Source organism: Oncorhynchus tshawytscha, linkage group LG19 (genome assembly GCF_018296145.1).
Source record: "Oncorhynchus tshawytscha isolate Ot180627B linkage group LG19, Otsh_v2.0, whole genome shotgun sequence".
NCBI classification, from domain to species: domain Eukaryota; kingdom Metazoa; phylum Chordata; class Actinopteri; order Salmoniformes; family Salmonidae; genus Oncorhynchus; species Oncorhynchus tshawytscha.
The window spans coordinates 22,153,636-22,168,714 of NC_056447.1; the positions used below are offsets into that span (position 1 = coordinate 22,153,636).

Sequence of the window (15,079 nt, forward strand, 5' to 3'; positions counted from 1 at the left end):
TAAAGGCTGTTTTATCTCCTTCACAGTTGAGGAGGAGGTAGTGTCATTGGGAACTGGCACTAAGTGTATTGGGCGCTCAGCCATGAGCTCAAAGGGTTGGTATACCTACACAGCCCCACACATACTTTATCTTTCACACACACACACACACACACACACACACACACACACACACACACAAGGCATAGACCGGTAGTGGCTCACTCACTTTCTCATCCAATCAGGAGATGTGCTCAATGACAGCCATGCAGAAGTCATTGCCAGGAGGGGTTGCATTAGGTGAGAGTGTGTCATGCATGAGAGCAAGACCTGTTGGTAACATTTGTTTGTGTGTATGTATGTTTTACCCATAATAACATAAGCCTACTTTGTTTGTGTAGGTATCTGACTGAGCAGCTGCAGATGGCAGTATGTGGGCAAGGCAGCACTGTGTTCTGTCAGGGAGAGGAGATGGGAAAGTGGAAGGTGCAGTCAGGGGTGTCTTTCCTGTTCTTCACAAGTCACACACCATGTGAGTTTGGTTGTTTGACATTTTGTTGTTCATGAGAACTATAGGCCTTATAGTCCCAGTCAGTATTAAAGTCCAGGTAGCAGGTAATGGACCCCATCAGATATTTATGTAATTGGTGCTGTATATTTACGCAATGAGGCCCAAGGAGGTGTGATATATGGCCAATATACCATGGCTAAGGGCTGTTCTTGAGCGCAACGCAGAGTGTCTGGATACAGCCATTAGCTGTGGTACATTGGACATATACCACAAACCCCCAAGGTGCCTTATTGCTATTATACCCTGGTTACCAAAAGTAATTAGAACAGTAAAAAGTTACAAATCATACCTGTGGTATATGGTCTGATATTGATCCTTTATTTAAATAGGCAAGTCAGTTAAGAACAAATTCTTATTTACAATGACGGCAAAACCCTGGTGACGCTGGGCCAATTGTGCGCTGCCCTATGGGACTCCCAATCACGGCCGATTGTTATACAGCCTGGATTCGAACCAGGGTGTCTGTAGTGATACCTCTAGCACTGAGATGCAGTGCCTTAGAGGCTACTCGGGAGCCCAAAATACACCACAGCTTTCAGCCAATCAGCATTCAGGGCTCAAACTACTCAGTTTATAATAACTAGTATACATGGGTTCTAGCTTGAAAAATGATTTGTTACTTGACAATTCATGCTACACGCATATAAAAACCACAAAGACCCAAACGCAAGATCGCAATTTTGATGACTCAAACGGTGAGCTTACCGAAGCATACTGTACATGGTAAACTGGTGCGCACCAAATTGTACTTCACGTTTTAGTATGGGAAACAGCTGTGAGGATTTTGACAATATTCACAACATATTGACACAATTACAATCTTTATAGAATTAAAATGTCATTTAATCAATTACATGTTATGAGTGAACATTATCAAGCCAGCAGCAGATGAAACAAAGTGAATTATCTCCCTGGTTTTAGCTTGCGGCTATCTGTCTAGATGGCCAGCTTTAGGATATTTACTAGCCCATACCAGTGACATTTGGATATGTTATCAACGAATGGCAGTACACATACAAAATCTAGCTCACTTATTTTGCCAGCTATAAAGGAAACAGACAACTAACTAGCTCCCCCGGCGCCACAGACACCATCGAACAAGCCATCCACACACAGAGAGCCCAAGTGCAGACAGCCAGCGGCTTCTTAAACACAACTCATGCGGCAAGCTCCAGAAATGCACTTGTCCCATTAAGCAAAATCCACAATCCACCCCTCTAAAGAGAACCTGGCTCCTTTCTCCGAAATGCCACCAGATCTATGATTGAATACATGGCCGACGCGTCTCTGTTTAGCCTGACATCTACATAGACACACAATATTTTGGCCACAGGGCTCTTTACAAAAACATTGACCCCCATCGTGACCAAATCTACCCTTTTCCAATAGGCTTGTACTATCTATAGCTCTCAAACTAGATTCTGGTCCTCAAAGCCAGTTCTACTGCAATTTTTCTTTGTTCCCCTCTAATCAGGGATTTAGACCTTGGACACCAGGTGGGGGTACAATTGAGTTTCAAGTACAACAGAAAACCAGCAGGCACCGGACCTCGTAGGGTGAGAGTTGAATATCCCTGATCAACAGTATGACAGCACCAGCAGTTAGCTACCAACAGCTGACAGACATGTTAATTTGGTTACTTTAGCGTTAATCAGTGGTATTTAGATGGAGGACGTGAGCTAAATGCGATAGGTCTATAACTTTAGTATTGAGGTAGTAAGATGGCTCTTTCACGTCCCCGGTGAAGCCCTGATAATGCTCTGTCTCTGCCGGTGCTGCTAGCTGTTTGTAATACTTTATATGCCACGTTGTTGATATGAGCAGATGCCCAATTCGCCAGACTAATTCTCACAAATGTATCCCACTTTTTACAAAGTGTTTAATTTGCATGGCCATAGAGGCGTACAGACATTTGCATAACAAGTGTTGCTACACCCTGCTACTAAACAAAGCTTGGCCATCTTGATAAATAAAAATGTAATTGCAAGCTAGCTTCATTAGGTGGTGGGCGAAGTCGGAAAAACGTGAAGTTGATCAATCCCCGTCGAGGGAGGAGCAAATTTTTTTTTTGTGTATGACAGTAAAACATTCTTATGATGACTATAAAATGTGTTGGCACCTTCGATTCTTGCACATTGTATCATAAAAAGTATATTTCAACACTGTCCGCTCAGGCTAATTTTCCGAACTGCTAAACTTGCAACCAATCAGAACTCCCATACAAACCCTTCTATCTACGATGTAAAAACAGCCTCTTAGTACGTACATAGACAATGATAACATATGCTAGGGGGTACAACAAATTGCAGATTCTACAAAGACCTTAAAAGAAACACACATTGATTGTTTTAACAGCTTTCTTATTAGAAGAATGTAGAATGGTCTTAATGTACTGCTCGTTTTCCTTATAGAAAACACAACCAACCTGTCTATGAAGGGTGAGCCTCATTGTGACGCTGACCGTTGTGGGATTGTTTCCAAAGATAAAGCTGATGTGGAGAACACCTCAAACCCAACTTTAGGAACAATATTACAGTACTATAAAACTTTAAGAGTTTGTAATTTGGGAATGTTCTCTCGGGGTGCTGTAAGTTACTATTATATGTGTTTCTGGCATTGAGGAATAGCTGCTACATGTCGTTTAAATAGAAAGTTGCGGCCCTGCCCGCCTGTGGAGAAAACAACCCATGTTACCCTATTGGCTCACTGCTTGTTTTGGTCAATTACAAGTCTACGTGTAAGAAAAGTGCATGCTTAAAAATGTATTTTCAGCATGGCCTTCTCCCAAGCATTGTAACTACTTAGAAAAAACAATACTTTTCCTTCCCTCAGTTTCATGACGGCGCAAACGTTAGCCACGTGAGTGCTAGCTACCGTACCAACCAGAACTTTAAGCTAGCCAAGACCAAAAACACAAACTGGCTAGCTATAAAGTTACAACTAGTGAGTGGAGTTGCAAACGGCCTATGCTAAAATAGTTAAATGTCATACCAGTGATGCAATGTTTTCCACACATAGCTACGTGTAGTCTACTTGGACACCGGATCCCCACATTTTTCCAGCTCTTCCACACCGAATAGCCTTGAGCCACAGGGCTCTTCTTGCAGAACCTTTTTTGCATGTTTTTTTTATTTCTGTAAATAAAAGAAATCTACGACAAAGTTGGCTCATTTACAATGAGGGTCAATCAAATTGTATTGGTCACATATAAACATGGTTAGCAGATGTTAATGCCAGTGTAGCGAAATGCTTCTGCTTCTAGTCCTGACAGTGCTAACAAGTAATCTAACAATTACAATGGGAAAGAATGTTTGTTTTCCCCAATTTCCAACTGAGTTATGTGTTTGCTAGCATTATATATACATGCATGCATGCATAGTTGACATACCAGTTTCCTATGATGGTTAGAAGTTGTTAGAGCTGATATGCTTAATCAGTATGTTTCGCTGTTATGTCTCCAGGTGGAGATGCCTCCATCATTCCCATGATGATTGACCACCAATCCCAACCCTGCCCACCAATAAGGTCAGATGAGCTCACCCCCATTGGAACCAATGAAAAAGCAGAAAGAGTGAACCTGAAACGCAGAGCGAAGACACAGACTGATGGGATCAATAAACATCCTCGATTAGAAGAACCGGAGAAGTCAGAGGATGAGCTACAGTGTGGTGGGAGCCTGGTTGAAAATCATACTGACAGCCCTGCACAGGCCCCTGCAGAGAGTCCAAGGCCGGAGGGGGAGAATGCGTTGACAAACGTGGTGTTAAAACAAAGGGACAATGTTTTGACACAACAGTCTCTACAGGACATACACCGGACAGGTGCTAAGTGTGTCCCTGGAGGACCAGAGGATCCCCTCCAGCCCGGGTTAGGGTACCACAGTACTGGGCTGCTGAGAGTGAAGCCTGGTAGGGGGGAGCCCACTCTGTCTCTCTCCTGCAGTGACAAGCTGGCCAGGTGGGCAGTGCTAGGTTTCCAGGGTGCGCTGCTCTCCCATTACCTACAGGGGGCAGTCTACTTCAGCGCAATAGTGGTGGGGAGATGTCCATACAGCCATCAGGCCATGCAGAGAGCTCTGATCACCAGGTGAACTAGCTACTACATATGGAAAGGGGGATACCTTAAGGGTTTAGGACTCTGAAAGAGTAAGATTAATGGAAAGTTGAGAGAAGATGTTGAATGTGGAGGTGGGGCAGCTGGGGTATGAGTACAGTTTGTTAGTAAATACAGAGGGTTACAGTTGAGTGGGAGGGACACCAATCTTTAAATTCCCACCATGTCGTCAATGTCCTGTTCGGCCTCTTTGCTGGCATGTGTTGTTTGTGTGAGCCACCCGCTGTGGTTTTGTTGACCACCATCTCTGGTGGCTCATCATGTTACATGGCTGCTCACTAAGCCCTAGTGGTGTGAACTGTAAAGGAGCAAAGCCTATAACCTGTTAATGATATAGCCTTGCAAACTGCCTTTTTTGTCCCATATTTGTGTTTTTATGTTTCTGTTTGGTTGTGTGTGTGAGACAGAGTAGGGAAACGGATAGTGATTAGTGACCTGTTTAAGCAGATTTTAGTATAACTAGAAGTGATTGATTGGTTCCTCTGTGTTTCTACAGATGTTCTGAGGTGACAGCCCTGCCTGCTGGCTACACAGTGCAGCCTCCAGAGCTCCTGCAGTCCAGCCTGGAGTTTGCTCACAGCCAGGCACAGACTGAGCACAATCATCAGCCCGGCAAGGGCAGAGTCTCACCTTGTGGCGCAGGTGGGATTTAAAACATGTTTTTACCCATCTGTAGCTAAAAGGCCCAATGCAGGCTTTTTTTTAATGTCAATATCAAAAAATGATTTATGTTTAACAATTAAGTACCTTAGTCTCGTAGAAGTCCATTAAAATGGGCAAAAATAGCTAACATTTTGGGAGTGGTCTGAGTGGGGAGGGGAAAACTAGTTGTTATTGGCAGAGAGGTTTGGAACTCTTTGTCGTTGGTCTATTAACCAATTTACCGCATGGTGATGTCACCATGGAAAGCTGAAACTCCCGCCCATGCAAACCTGTTGATTAGAAGTTCCTGTGTAGATTCTATTTCCAACCAGTAACTATCAGGAAATAACACTAATTTAAACAAATTAGTTAGTTTCAGCTGTTGTACAATGTCATGTAAAAAAGAGGAAAAATATATACGTTTGATTGAAATGGATTTTATTTTTTAGAAATAATACATTTTTCGCTTAGAAAATAGATGTGACAATTGCCTGCTACAGTGCCTTTCCATTTAACGGTCTTGTGACAATTTAAAACAGCTTGATGTAATGACATCACACTAAACAAAAAACTAGAATGTGGATTAAAAAATTCCACAGGGCACACCACACAATTTCAACATTGCTAATTGGGGTTATATTTGGTTTACAGATTGTATTTGGAACCCCCTCGCCCCCGTTGCCTCGATGAATTGTTTTGACCTCTCTTTTTTGTTCAGTGCTTTTAGAAAGCATTAGTTACACCACTGGTGTTTTAAAATGAAAAGGCACCTTCAAAATAATTTTATCTGTTTTGTTGTGCTGTTAGATTTGTGTCATTTATTTCATATCCGATGGTGTTGGTCCAATGGTGTTGGTAGATATAATTTGAGCTGCGTGTACCATAAGGGAATTCATAATTTTATTTTGCTTGTAAGAACCATGATGCGCAATGGCATGTCTGATTAGGCTTTGCTGTAGCGCAGACTCTGTGTAGCCTACCAAAGGTTGCACCTTAGCAAACAACTGCATGTCCGGTAGCTCGCAGACTGTCAATGAGTAGCTCGCAAGTAGATAAGTGAGAAATAATCAGTAGGCCTTATATTACATGATTAAATGTAAAAAAAATAATAATAATCCTCATGCTGTTTACAGGCAATTAACACCATGCTGCATTTTTGCCATATATTTTCAGTTACATATTGGGCTATTATTTTTGACGGTACAGTGCATTCGGAAAGTATTCAGACCCCTTGACTATTTCTACATTTTAGTACTTTTACAGCCTTATTCTAAAATGAATTAAATTCTTGTTTTTTTGATCTCACCAATCTATACAAAATACCCCATGACAAAGCAAAATGTTTTTTATTTATTTTTTGCAAATGTATAAAAATTACACAATTGAAATCACATTTACGTAAGTATTCAGACCCTTTACTGAGTACTTTATTGAAGCACCTTTGACAGCGATTACAGCCTAAAGTCTTCTTGACGCTACAAGCTTGGCACACCTGTATTTGGGGAGTTTCTCCCATTCTGCTCTGCAGATCCTCTCAAGCTCTCATCTCCAGCGATGTTAGATGTTAGATCGGGTTCAAGTCTGGGCTCTGACTGGGCCACTCAAGGACATTCAGAGACTTGTCCTGAAGCCACTCCTTCATCAAGGATCTCTCTGTACTTTGTTCTTTCCCTCGATCCTGACTAGTCTCCCAGTCCCTGCCACTGAAAAACTTCCCCACAGCATGATGCTTCCATTGCCATTCTTCGCCGTAGGGACGGTGCCAGGTTACCTCCAGACGTGACGCTTGGCATTCAGGCCAAAGAGTTCAATCTTGGTTTCATCAGACCAGAGAATCTTGTTTCTCATGGTCTGAGTGTCCTTTAGGTGCCTTTTTGGCTAACTCCAACCAGGCTGTCATGTGCTTTTTACTGAGGAGTGGCTTCCGTCTTGTCAATTTACCATAAATGCTGGAGTGCTGCAGAGATGGTTCTCCTTCTGGAAGGTTCTCCCATCTCAACAGAGGAACTGTGGAGCTTTTTCAGTGTGACCATCGGGTTCTTGGTCACCTCCCTGACCAAGGCCCTTCTTCCCGACTGCTCAGTTTGGCCAGGTAGCCAGCTCTAGGAAGAGCCTTGGTGATTCCAAGCTACTGTGTTCTTGGGTACCTTCAATGCTGCAGACATTTTTTGGTACCCTTTCCCAATCTGTGCCTCGACACAATCCTGTCTCTGAGCTCTACGGACAATTCCTTCGTCCCCATGGCTTGGTTTTTGCTCTGACATGCACTGTCAGTTGTGAGACCTTTTATATAGACGTCTGTGTCTTTCCAAATCATGTCCAATGAATTTAGTTTACCGCAGGTGTACTCCAAGTTGTATTTGTATTCATTATGGATCCGCATTAGCTGCTGCCAAGGTAGCAGCTGCTCTTCCTGGGGTCCAGCAAAATTAAGTCAGTTTATACAATTTTAAAAACATTACAATACATTCACAGATTTCACAACACACTGTGTGCCCTCAGGCCCCTACTCCACCACTACCACATATCTACAGTACAAAGTGTATGTGTTTGTGTAGTGCGTATGCTATCGTGCGTGTATGCATGTGTCTGTGCCTATGTTTGTGTTGCTTCACAGTCCCCGATGTTCCGTAAGGTGTATTCATATCTGTTTTTTAAATCTAATTTTACTGCTTGCTTAAGTTACTTGATGTGGAATAGAGTTCCATGTTGTCATGGCTCTATGTAGTACTGTCTGCCTCCCATAGTCTGTTCTGGACTTGGGGACTGTGAAGAGACCTCTTGTGGCATATCTTGTGGGGTATGCATGGGTGTCCGAGCTGTGCACCAGTAGTTCAAACAGACAGCTCGGTGCATTCAACATTTCAATACCTGTCATCAATACAAATAGTGATGAAGTCAATCTCTCATCCACTTTGAGCCAGGAGAGATTGACATGCATATTATTAATATTAGCTCTGTGTACATCCAAGGGCCAGCCGTGCTGCCCTGTTTTGAGCCAATTGCAATTTTCCTAAGTTCTTTTTTGTGGCACCTGACCACACGACAGAACAGTAGTCCAGGTGCAACAAAACTAGGGCCTGTAGGACCTGCCTTGTTGATAGTGATTTTAAGAAAGTAGAGAATCGCTTTATTGTGGACAGACTTCTCCCCATCTTAGCTACTACTGCATCAATATGTTTTGACCATGACAGTTTACAATCTAGTGTTAGTCCAAGCAGTTTAGTCACCTCAACTTGCTCAATTTCCACATTAGTTGAGGTTTAGGGTTTAGTGAATGATTTGTCCCAAATACAATGCTTGTAGTGTTAGAAATATTTAGGACTACCTTGCCACCCACTCTGAAACTAACTGCAGCTTTTTAAGTGTTGCAAATAATTTGTCACTAGTATCTGACACATACGTATGGTGTTGAGTCATCCGTATACATAGATCCATTGGCTTTACTCAAAGCCATTGGCATGTTGTTAGTGAAGATTGAAAAAATGAAGGGTCCTTGACAGCTGCCCTGGGGAATTCCTGATTCTACCTGGATTATGTTGGAGACGCTTCCATTAAAGAAAACCCTCTGTTCTGTTAGACAGGTAACTCTTTATCCATAGTATAGCAGGGGCAGTAAAGCCATTACACACCTATGTTTTTCCAGCAGCAGACTATGATCGATAATGTCAAAAGCCGCTCTGAAGTCTAACAAGACAGATCCCACAATCCTTTTATCATCAGTCATTCATGTAAGTACTGTGCTTGTTGAATGTCCTTTCCTATAAGCATGCTGAAATGCTGTTGTCAATTTGTTTACTGTAAAATACCATTGTATCTGGTCAAACACCATTTTTCCCCAGAAGATTACTCGGGGTTGGTAACAGGCTGATTGGTCAGCTATTTGAGCCAGTAAAGGGGGCTTTACTATTCTTAGGTAGCGTAATGACTTTTGCTTCCCTCCAGGCCTGGGTGGCACACACTTTCTAGTAGGCTTAAATGTTAAAAAATGGGTGTGGCAATATCGTCCTCTATAATCCTCAGTTATTTTCCATCTTGGGAAAAAAAATACTACTACTCCCTTCACAGAACAACGCAAACTGTCTCTAACCAGAAGGGAAAGAGGAGTGGGAGTACATTTGGTGTCTAGTTTGAGAAACGGGCGCCTCACAAGTCCTCAACTGGCAGCTTCATTAAATAGTATCCGCAAAACACCAGTCTCCACGTCAACAGTGAAGTGGCAACTCCGGGATGCTGGCCTTCTATGTAGAGTTGCCTACCATTTGATTTACAGTTGTGCACCGGGGCCTCCCACTCTTTCTATTCTGGTTAGGGCCAGTTTGTGCTGTTCTGTGAAGGGAGTAGTACACAGCATTGTACGAGATCTTCAGTTTCTTGGCAAGTCATCGCATGGAATAGCCATAATTTCTCAGAACAAGAATAGACTGACGAGTTTCAGAAGAAAGGGCTTTGTTTCTGGCCATTTTGAGCCTGTAATCAAACCCACAAATGCTGATGCTCCAGATGCTCAACTAGTCTAAGGCCAGTTTTATTGCCCTTTTAAAATGATACACTTGGATTAGCTAACACAACGTGCCATTGGAACACAGGAGTGATGGTTGCTGATAATGGGCCTCTACGCCTACGTAGATATATCCAGCTACAATAGTCATTTACAACATTAACAATGTCTACGCTGTATTTCTGATCAATTTGATGTTATTTTAATGGTCAACAAAATGTGCTTTTCTTTCAAAAACAAGGACATTTCTAAGTGACCCCAAACTCTTGAATGGTAGTGTACTTGGATGTGTACTGTCAGGCATGACATGCCAGCAACAAACACTAAGGTTGCTCATCTTGCCAATGAAAAAAATCATTAAAGTAGGTGGCAATATCAGTTGGTTTTGTGATGAACGAGGCATCTGATTCAATGAATGATGGAGCTGAGTTTGTCTTTTTTCCCTAAATTTAATTTAAGGTGCTCAAACTTTTTACAATCCTCCTTTGTGATTTATCTTTGTTTCATAGTTTAGTTTCTTCTTTTTATTCAGTTGAGTCACCTGATTTCTTCATTTGCAATACGTTTGCCAATTGGTTGTGCAGCCAGACGTATTTGTCATTCCTTTTGCCTCTTCCATTCCTTTTTGCCCTTAATGGGTGCATGCTTATTAGTAACTGGAATAAGCAATTTCATAAATGTTTCAAGTGCAGCATCTTTTTGCTCCTTATTACACACCACGGACCAACAAATATTCTTTACATCAATAACATCGGAATCACTACCAAAACCTCTTATACACTATATTAGGCCCAGCCTTTGTAGAATCATATCAATGATAATCAATGGAAACAGCATGCACCTGAACTTAATTTTGAGTCTCATAGCAAAGGGTCTGAATACTTATGTATCTAAGGTTTTTCTGTTTATTTTTAATAAATGTGCTCAAATTGTCATTGAGGTATTGTGTGTAGATTTAGGAAAACAATTAATTTTATACTAATGCTGCAACTTAACAAAATGTGGAAAACTTAGTGGTCTGAATACTTTCCAAATGCACTGTATGTACATACAGTGGCTTGTGACAGTATACACACACCCCCCTTGGCATTTTTCATATTTTGTTGCCTTATAACCTGTAATTACCATGGATTTGGGGGGGGTGTTGTATCATTTGATTTACACAACATGCCTACCACTTTGAGGATACAAAATATTTTTTATTCTGAAACAAACAAGAAATGAGACAAAAAAAACAACTTGTGTGCACAACTATTCACCCCCCTCACTGATGAGGTTCTCGGGATGATGAGAGGTGTTGGGTTTGCGCCAGACATAGCGTTTTTCTTGATGGCCAAAAAGCTCAATTTTAGTTCATCTGACCAGAGTACCTTCTTCCATATGTTTGAGGAGTCTCCCACATGCCTTTTGGCAAACACCAAACGTGTTTGCTTATTCTTTTCTTTAAGCAATGTTTTTTTTTCTGGCCAATCTTCCGTGAAGCCCAGCTCTGTGGAGTGTACGGCTTAAAGTGGTCCTATGGACAGATACTCCAATCTCCGCTGTGGAGCTTTGCAGCTCCTTCAGGGTCATCTTTGGTCTCTTGGTTGCCTCTCTGACTAATGCCCTCCTTGCCTGGTCTGTGAGTTTTGGTGTGTGGTCCTCTTTTGGCAGGGTTGTGGTGGTGCTATATTCTTTCCAATATTTTAATAATGGATTTAATGGTGCTCCGTGGGATGTTCAAAGTTTCGGATATTTTTTTATAACCCAACGCTGATCTGTACTTCTCCACAACTTTGTTCCTGACCTGTTTGGAGAGCAACTTGGTCTTCATGGTGCCGGTTGCTTGGTGGTGTTGCAGACTCTGGGGCTTTTTAGAACGTGTGTGTGTGTGTGTGTGTGTGTGTGTGTGTATATACATCACACACACACACCGTGGGGCAAAAAAGTATTTAGTCAGCCACCAATTGTGCAAATTCTCCCACTTAAAAAGATGAGAGGCCTGTAATTTTCATCATAGTTACTCTTCAACTATGGCAGACAAAATTAGAAGAAAAATCAAGAAGATCACATTGTAGGATTTTTTCTGAATTTATTTGCAAATTATGGTGGAAAATAAGTATTTGGTCACTTTCAAACAAGCAAGATTTCTGGCTCTCACAGACCTGTAACTTCTTCTTTAAGAGGCTCCTCTGTCCTCCACTCGTTACCTGTATTAATGGCACCTGTTTGAACTTGTTATCAGTATAAAAGACACCTGTCCACAACCTCAAACAGTCACACTCCAAACTCCACTATGGCCAAGACCAAAGAGCTGTCAAAGGACACCAGAAACAAAATTGTAGACCTGCACCAGGCTGGGAAGACTGAATCTGCAATAGGTAAGCAGCTTGGTTTGAAGATATCAACTGTGGGAGCAATTATTAGGAAATGGAAGACATACAAGACCACTGATAATCTCCCTCGCTCTGGGGCTCCATGCAAGATCTCACCCCATGGGGTCAAAATGATCACAAGAACGGTGAGCAAAAATCCCAGAACCACACGGGGGGACCTAGTGAATGACCTGCAGAGAGCTGGGACCAAAGAAACAAAGCCTACCATCAGTAACACACTACGCCGCCAGGGACTCAAATCCTGCAGTGCCAGACGTGTCCCCCTGCTTCAGCCAGTACATGTCCAGGCCTGTCTGAAGTTTGCTAGAGAGCATTTGGATGATCCAGAAGAAGATTGGGAGAATGTCATATGGTCAGATGAAACCAAAATATAACTTTTTGGTAAAAACTCAACTCGTTGTGTTTGGAGGACAAAGAATGCTGAGTTGCATCCAAAGAACACCATACCTACTGTGAAGCATGGGGGTGGAAACATCATGCTTTGGGGCTGTTTTTCTGCAAAGGGACCAGGACGACTGATCCGTGTAAAGGAAAGAAAGAATGGAGCCATGTATCGTGAGATTTTGAGTGAAAACCTCCTTCCATCAGCAAGGGCATTGAAGATGAAACGTGGCTGGGTCTTTCAGCATGGCAATGATCCCAAACACACCCGCCCGGGCAACGAAGGAGTGGCTTCGTAAGAAGCATTTCAAGGTCCTGGAATGGCCTAGCCAGTCTCCAGATCTCAACCCCATAGAAAATATTTGGAGGGAGTTGAAAGTCCGTGTTGCCCAGCAACAGCCCCAAAACATCACTGCTCTAGAGGAGATCTGCATGGAGGAACGGGCCAAAATACCAGCAACAGTGTGTGAAAACCTTGTGAAGACTTACAGAAAACGTTTGACCTCTGTCATTGCCAACAAAGGGTATATAACAAAGTATTGAGAAACTTTTGTTATTGACCAAATACTTATTTTCCACCATAATTTGCAAATAAATTCATTAAAAATCCTACAATGCGATTTTCTTGATTTTTCTTCTAATTTTGTCTGTCATAGTTGAAGTGTACCTATGATGAAAATTACAGGCCTCATCTTTTTAAGTGGGAGAACTTGCACAATTGGTGGCTGACTAAATACTTTTTTGCCTCACTGTGTATGTATGTATGTATGTATGTGTGTATACATGCATACATACTGATCATGTGACACTTAGATTGCACACAGGTGGGCTTTATTTAACTAATTATGTCACTTCTGAAGGTAATTGGTTGTGCCAGATTTTATTTAGGGGCTTCATAGCAAAGGGGGTGAATAGATAGGCACGCACCACTTCTCTGTTTTTTTATTTATTCTTTAGAATTTTTAGAAGTAATTTAAAAAAATGTCACTTCATCAATTCGGACTATTTTGTGTATGTACATGAAATCCAAATAATCTATTTAAATTACAGGTTGTAATCCAACAAAAAAGGAAAAACGCCAAAGGAGATTAATAATTTTGCAAGGCACTGTATCTATCTCGATTACCTCATACCCCTGCACATCGTTTCGGCACTGGTACCCAGTGTATATGTAAGTTATCATTACTGACTGTGTATCTATTATTACGTGTTTTATTTTTAGATTATTTCTCTTTTTTTTTGTCTGAATTTTTGGGAACGGCCCGTAAGGAAGAATTTCACTGTTGTTTATGAAGCATGTGACAAATTTGATTTATAGTTACGTGATGATATCGCATGCCTTCAAATTTTTGGGCAGTCATTGTTAATTCGAAAATCATAGTTTCTATACTTTTTTAGACCAGTTCTCCTGTAGCTGCTGTTTCAATTACAATGTTTTTTTGCGATATTGCTTTTGTTGAATTAACCTGGGTCAATGGAAACCTGCCTACTGTCTCAGCAGGTGACACCTTGTTCTTCATTCTTCACCCGATTTGTCCTCTGTCATCTCATTTCACCTCATGTGCCCTTTCTAACCAAATGGTTTCTCAGCCTAAGGGTCTTGTCTGTTTTTATGTGATATATTTGCTGATCTACATTGAGTCATGAATGTTACTCCTGTTTTCAGCTATCAGCTGGTGCGCTGTTTCAGACCAGCCACTAGATGTCACTGCTAATGGCTATAAACATGGAGTGACCAAGAAGGCTCTGGGCACATCAAAAGCAAGGTAACAGCCAGTACTTTAAAAAAACAAATAGGTTTGTTGTTTAGGCACGAGTTAGAAATATTTCTATCTGGCCAGTTCCCTTTTCATGTGTTAACCCAGAATTATGCACCTTTAATGCACAGGCTGCCTCCCTCTCATCACATTGGTATATGTGTTGTGTTAAGTCCCCTGAACTTCAGATTGACGCCTGACTTTGTCTTTTCAGGTCTCTTATTTGCAAAGTGGAACTATTTCATTCTTTCCTGTCACTGCTGGCTGTCACTGACAAGTCCCACCTCCCTGAATCTCTAAGGTAATTGTCCCTCTGAGAAGAACATGAGAAGAAGGCATCATAATGTAATTTCTAAATATCCTGTTCTCAACCACTTATTCTGTTTGATTAGTGGATAGCGTGCTGTCTGTGAAGTGCCAAAAACATTCTATTAATTAATTTAAAAGGGGTTTCAATTTCCTGCATATGATTTGATATTAGATCAAACGTGTGTGTGAGAGAGAATCCATTAACAGCCCATTTAAACAACAATACCCAAGGATTCACAGGCATTTAGGGTTCGCTTTGCTTTCTCGTTTTTATTTTTTTTTAAGTAATTTCAATTGAAGTTACATTTTTCTTTATCCCACTTACATTTATGTATAAAATATTTACCATACATCATAAAAATATTATTAATGTATACTTTGTTCTGATCCAAATCCTGATATATTAAGAAAAATATCCTTACCATTAAGCTGAAACCTAGAACCAGTTAAA

At 41.4% G+C, this 15,079-nt stretch overlaps 1 protein-coding gene across 3 annotated transcripts in view; it reads left to right on the forward strand.

Annotated features, from left to right (window-relative positions):
* adat1 (adenosine deaminase tRNA specific 1) overlaps nt 1-15,079 on the forward strand; it is a 38,514-nt gene that overhangs the window by 243 nt on the left and 23,192 nt on the right. For 2 of the 3 annotated variants that reach the window (XM_024379289.2, XM_024379288.2), the window contains exons 2-8: nt 27-95; nt 225-279; nt 381-511; nt 4,012-4,636; nt 5,160-5,305; nt 14,229-14,328; nt 14,534-14,620. In XM_024379289.2, coding sequence (XP_024235057.1) covers nt 27-95; nt 225-279; nt 381-511; nt 4,012-4,636; nt 5,160-5,305; nt 14,229-14,328; nt 14,534-14,620 — 1,213 coding nt within the window. The remainder of the gene's footprint in view (nt 1-26; nt 96-224; nt 280-380; nt 512-4,011; nt 4,637-5,159; nt 5,306-14,228; nt 14,329-14,533; nt 14,621-15,079) is intronic. The other variant, XM_024379291.2, reaches the window with a different exon arrangement.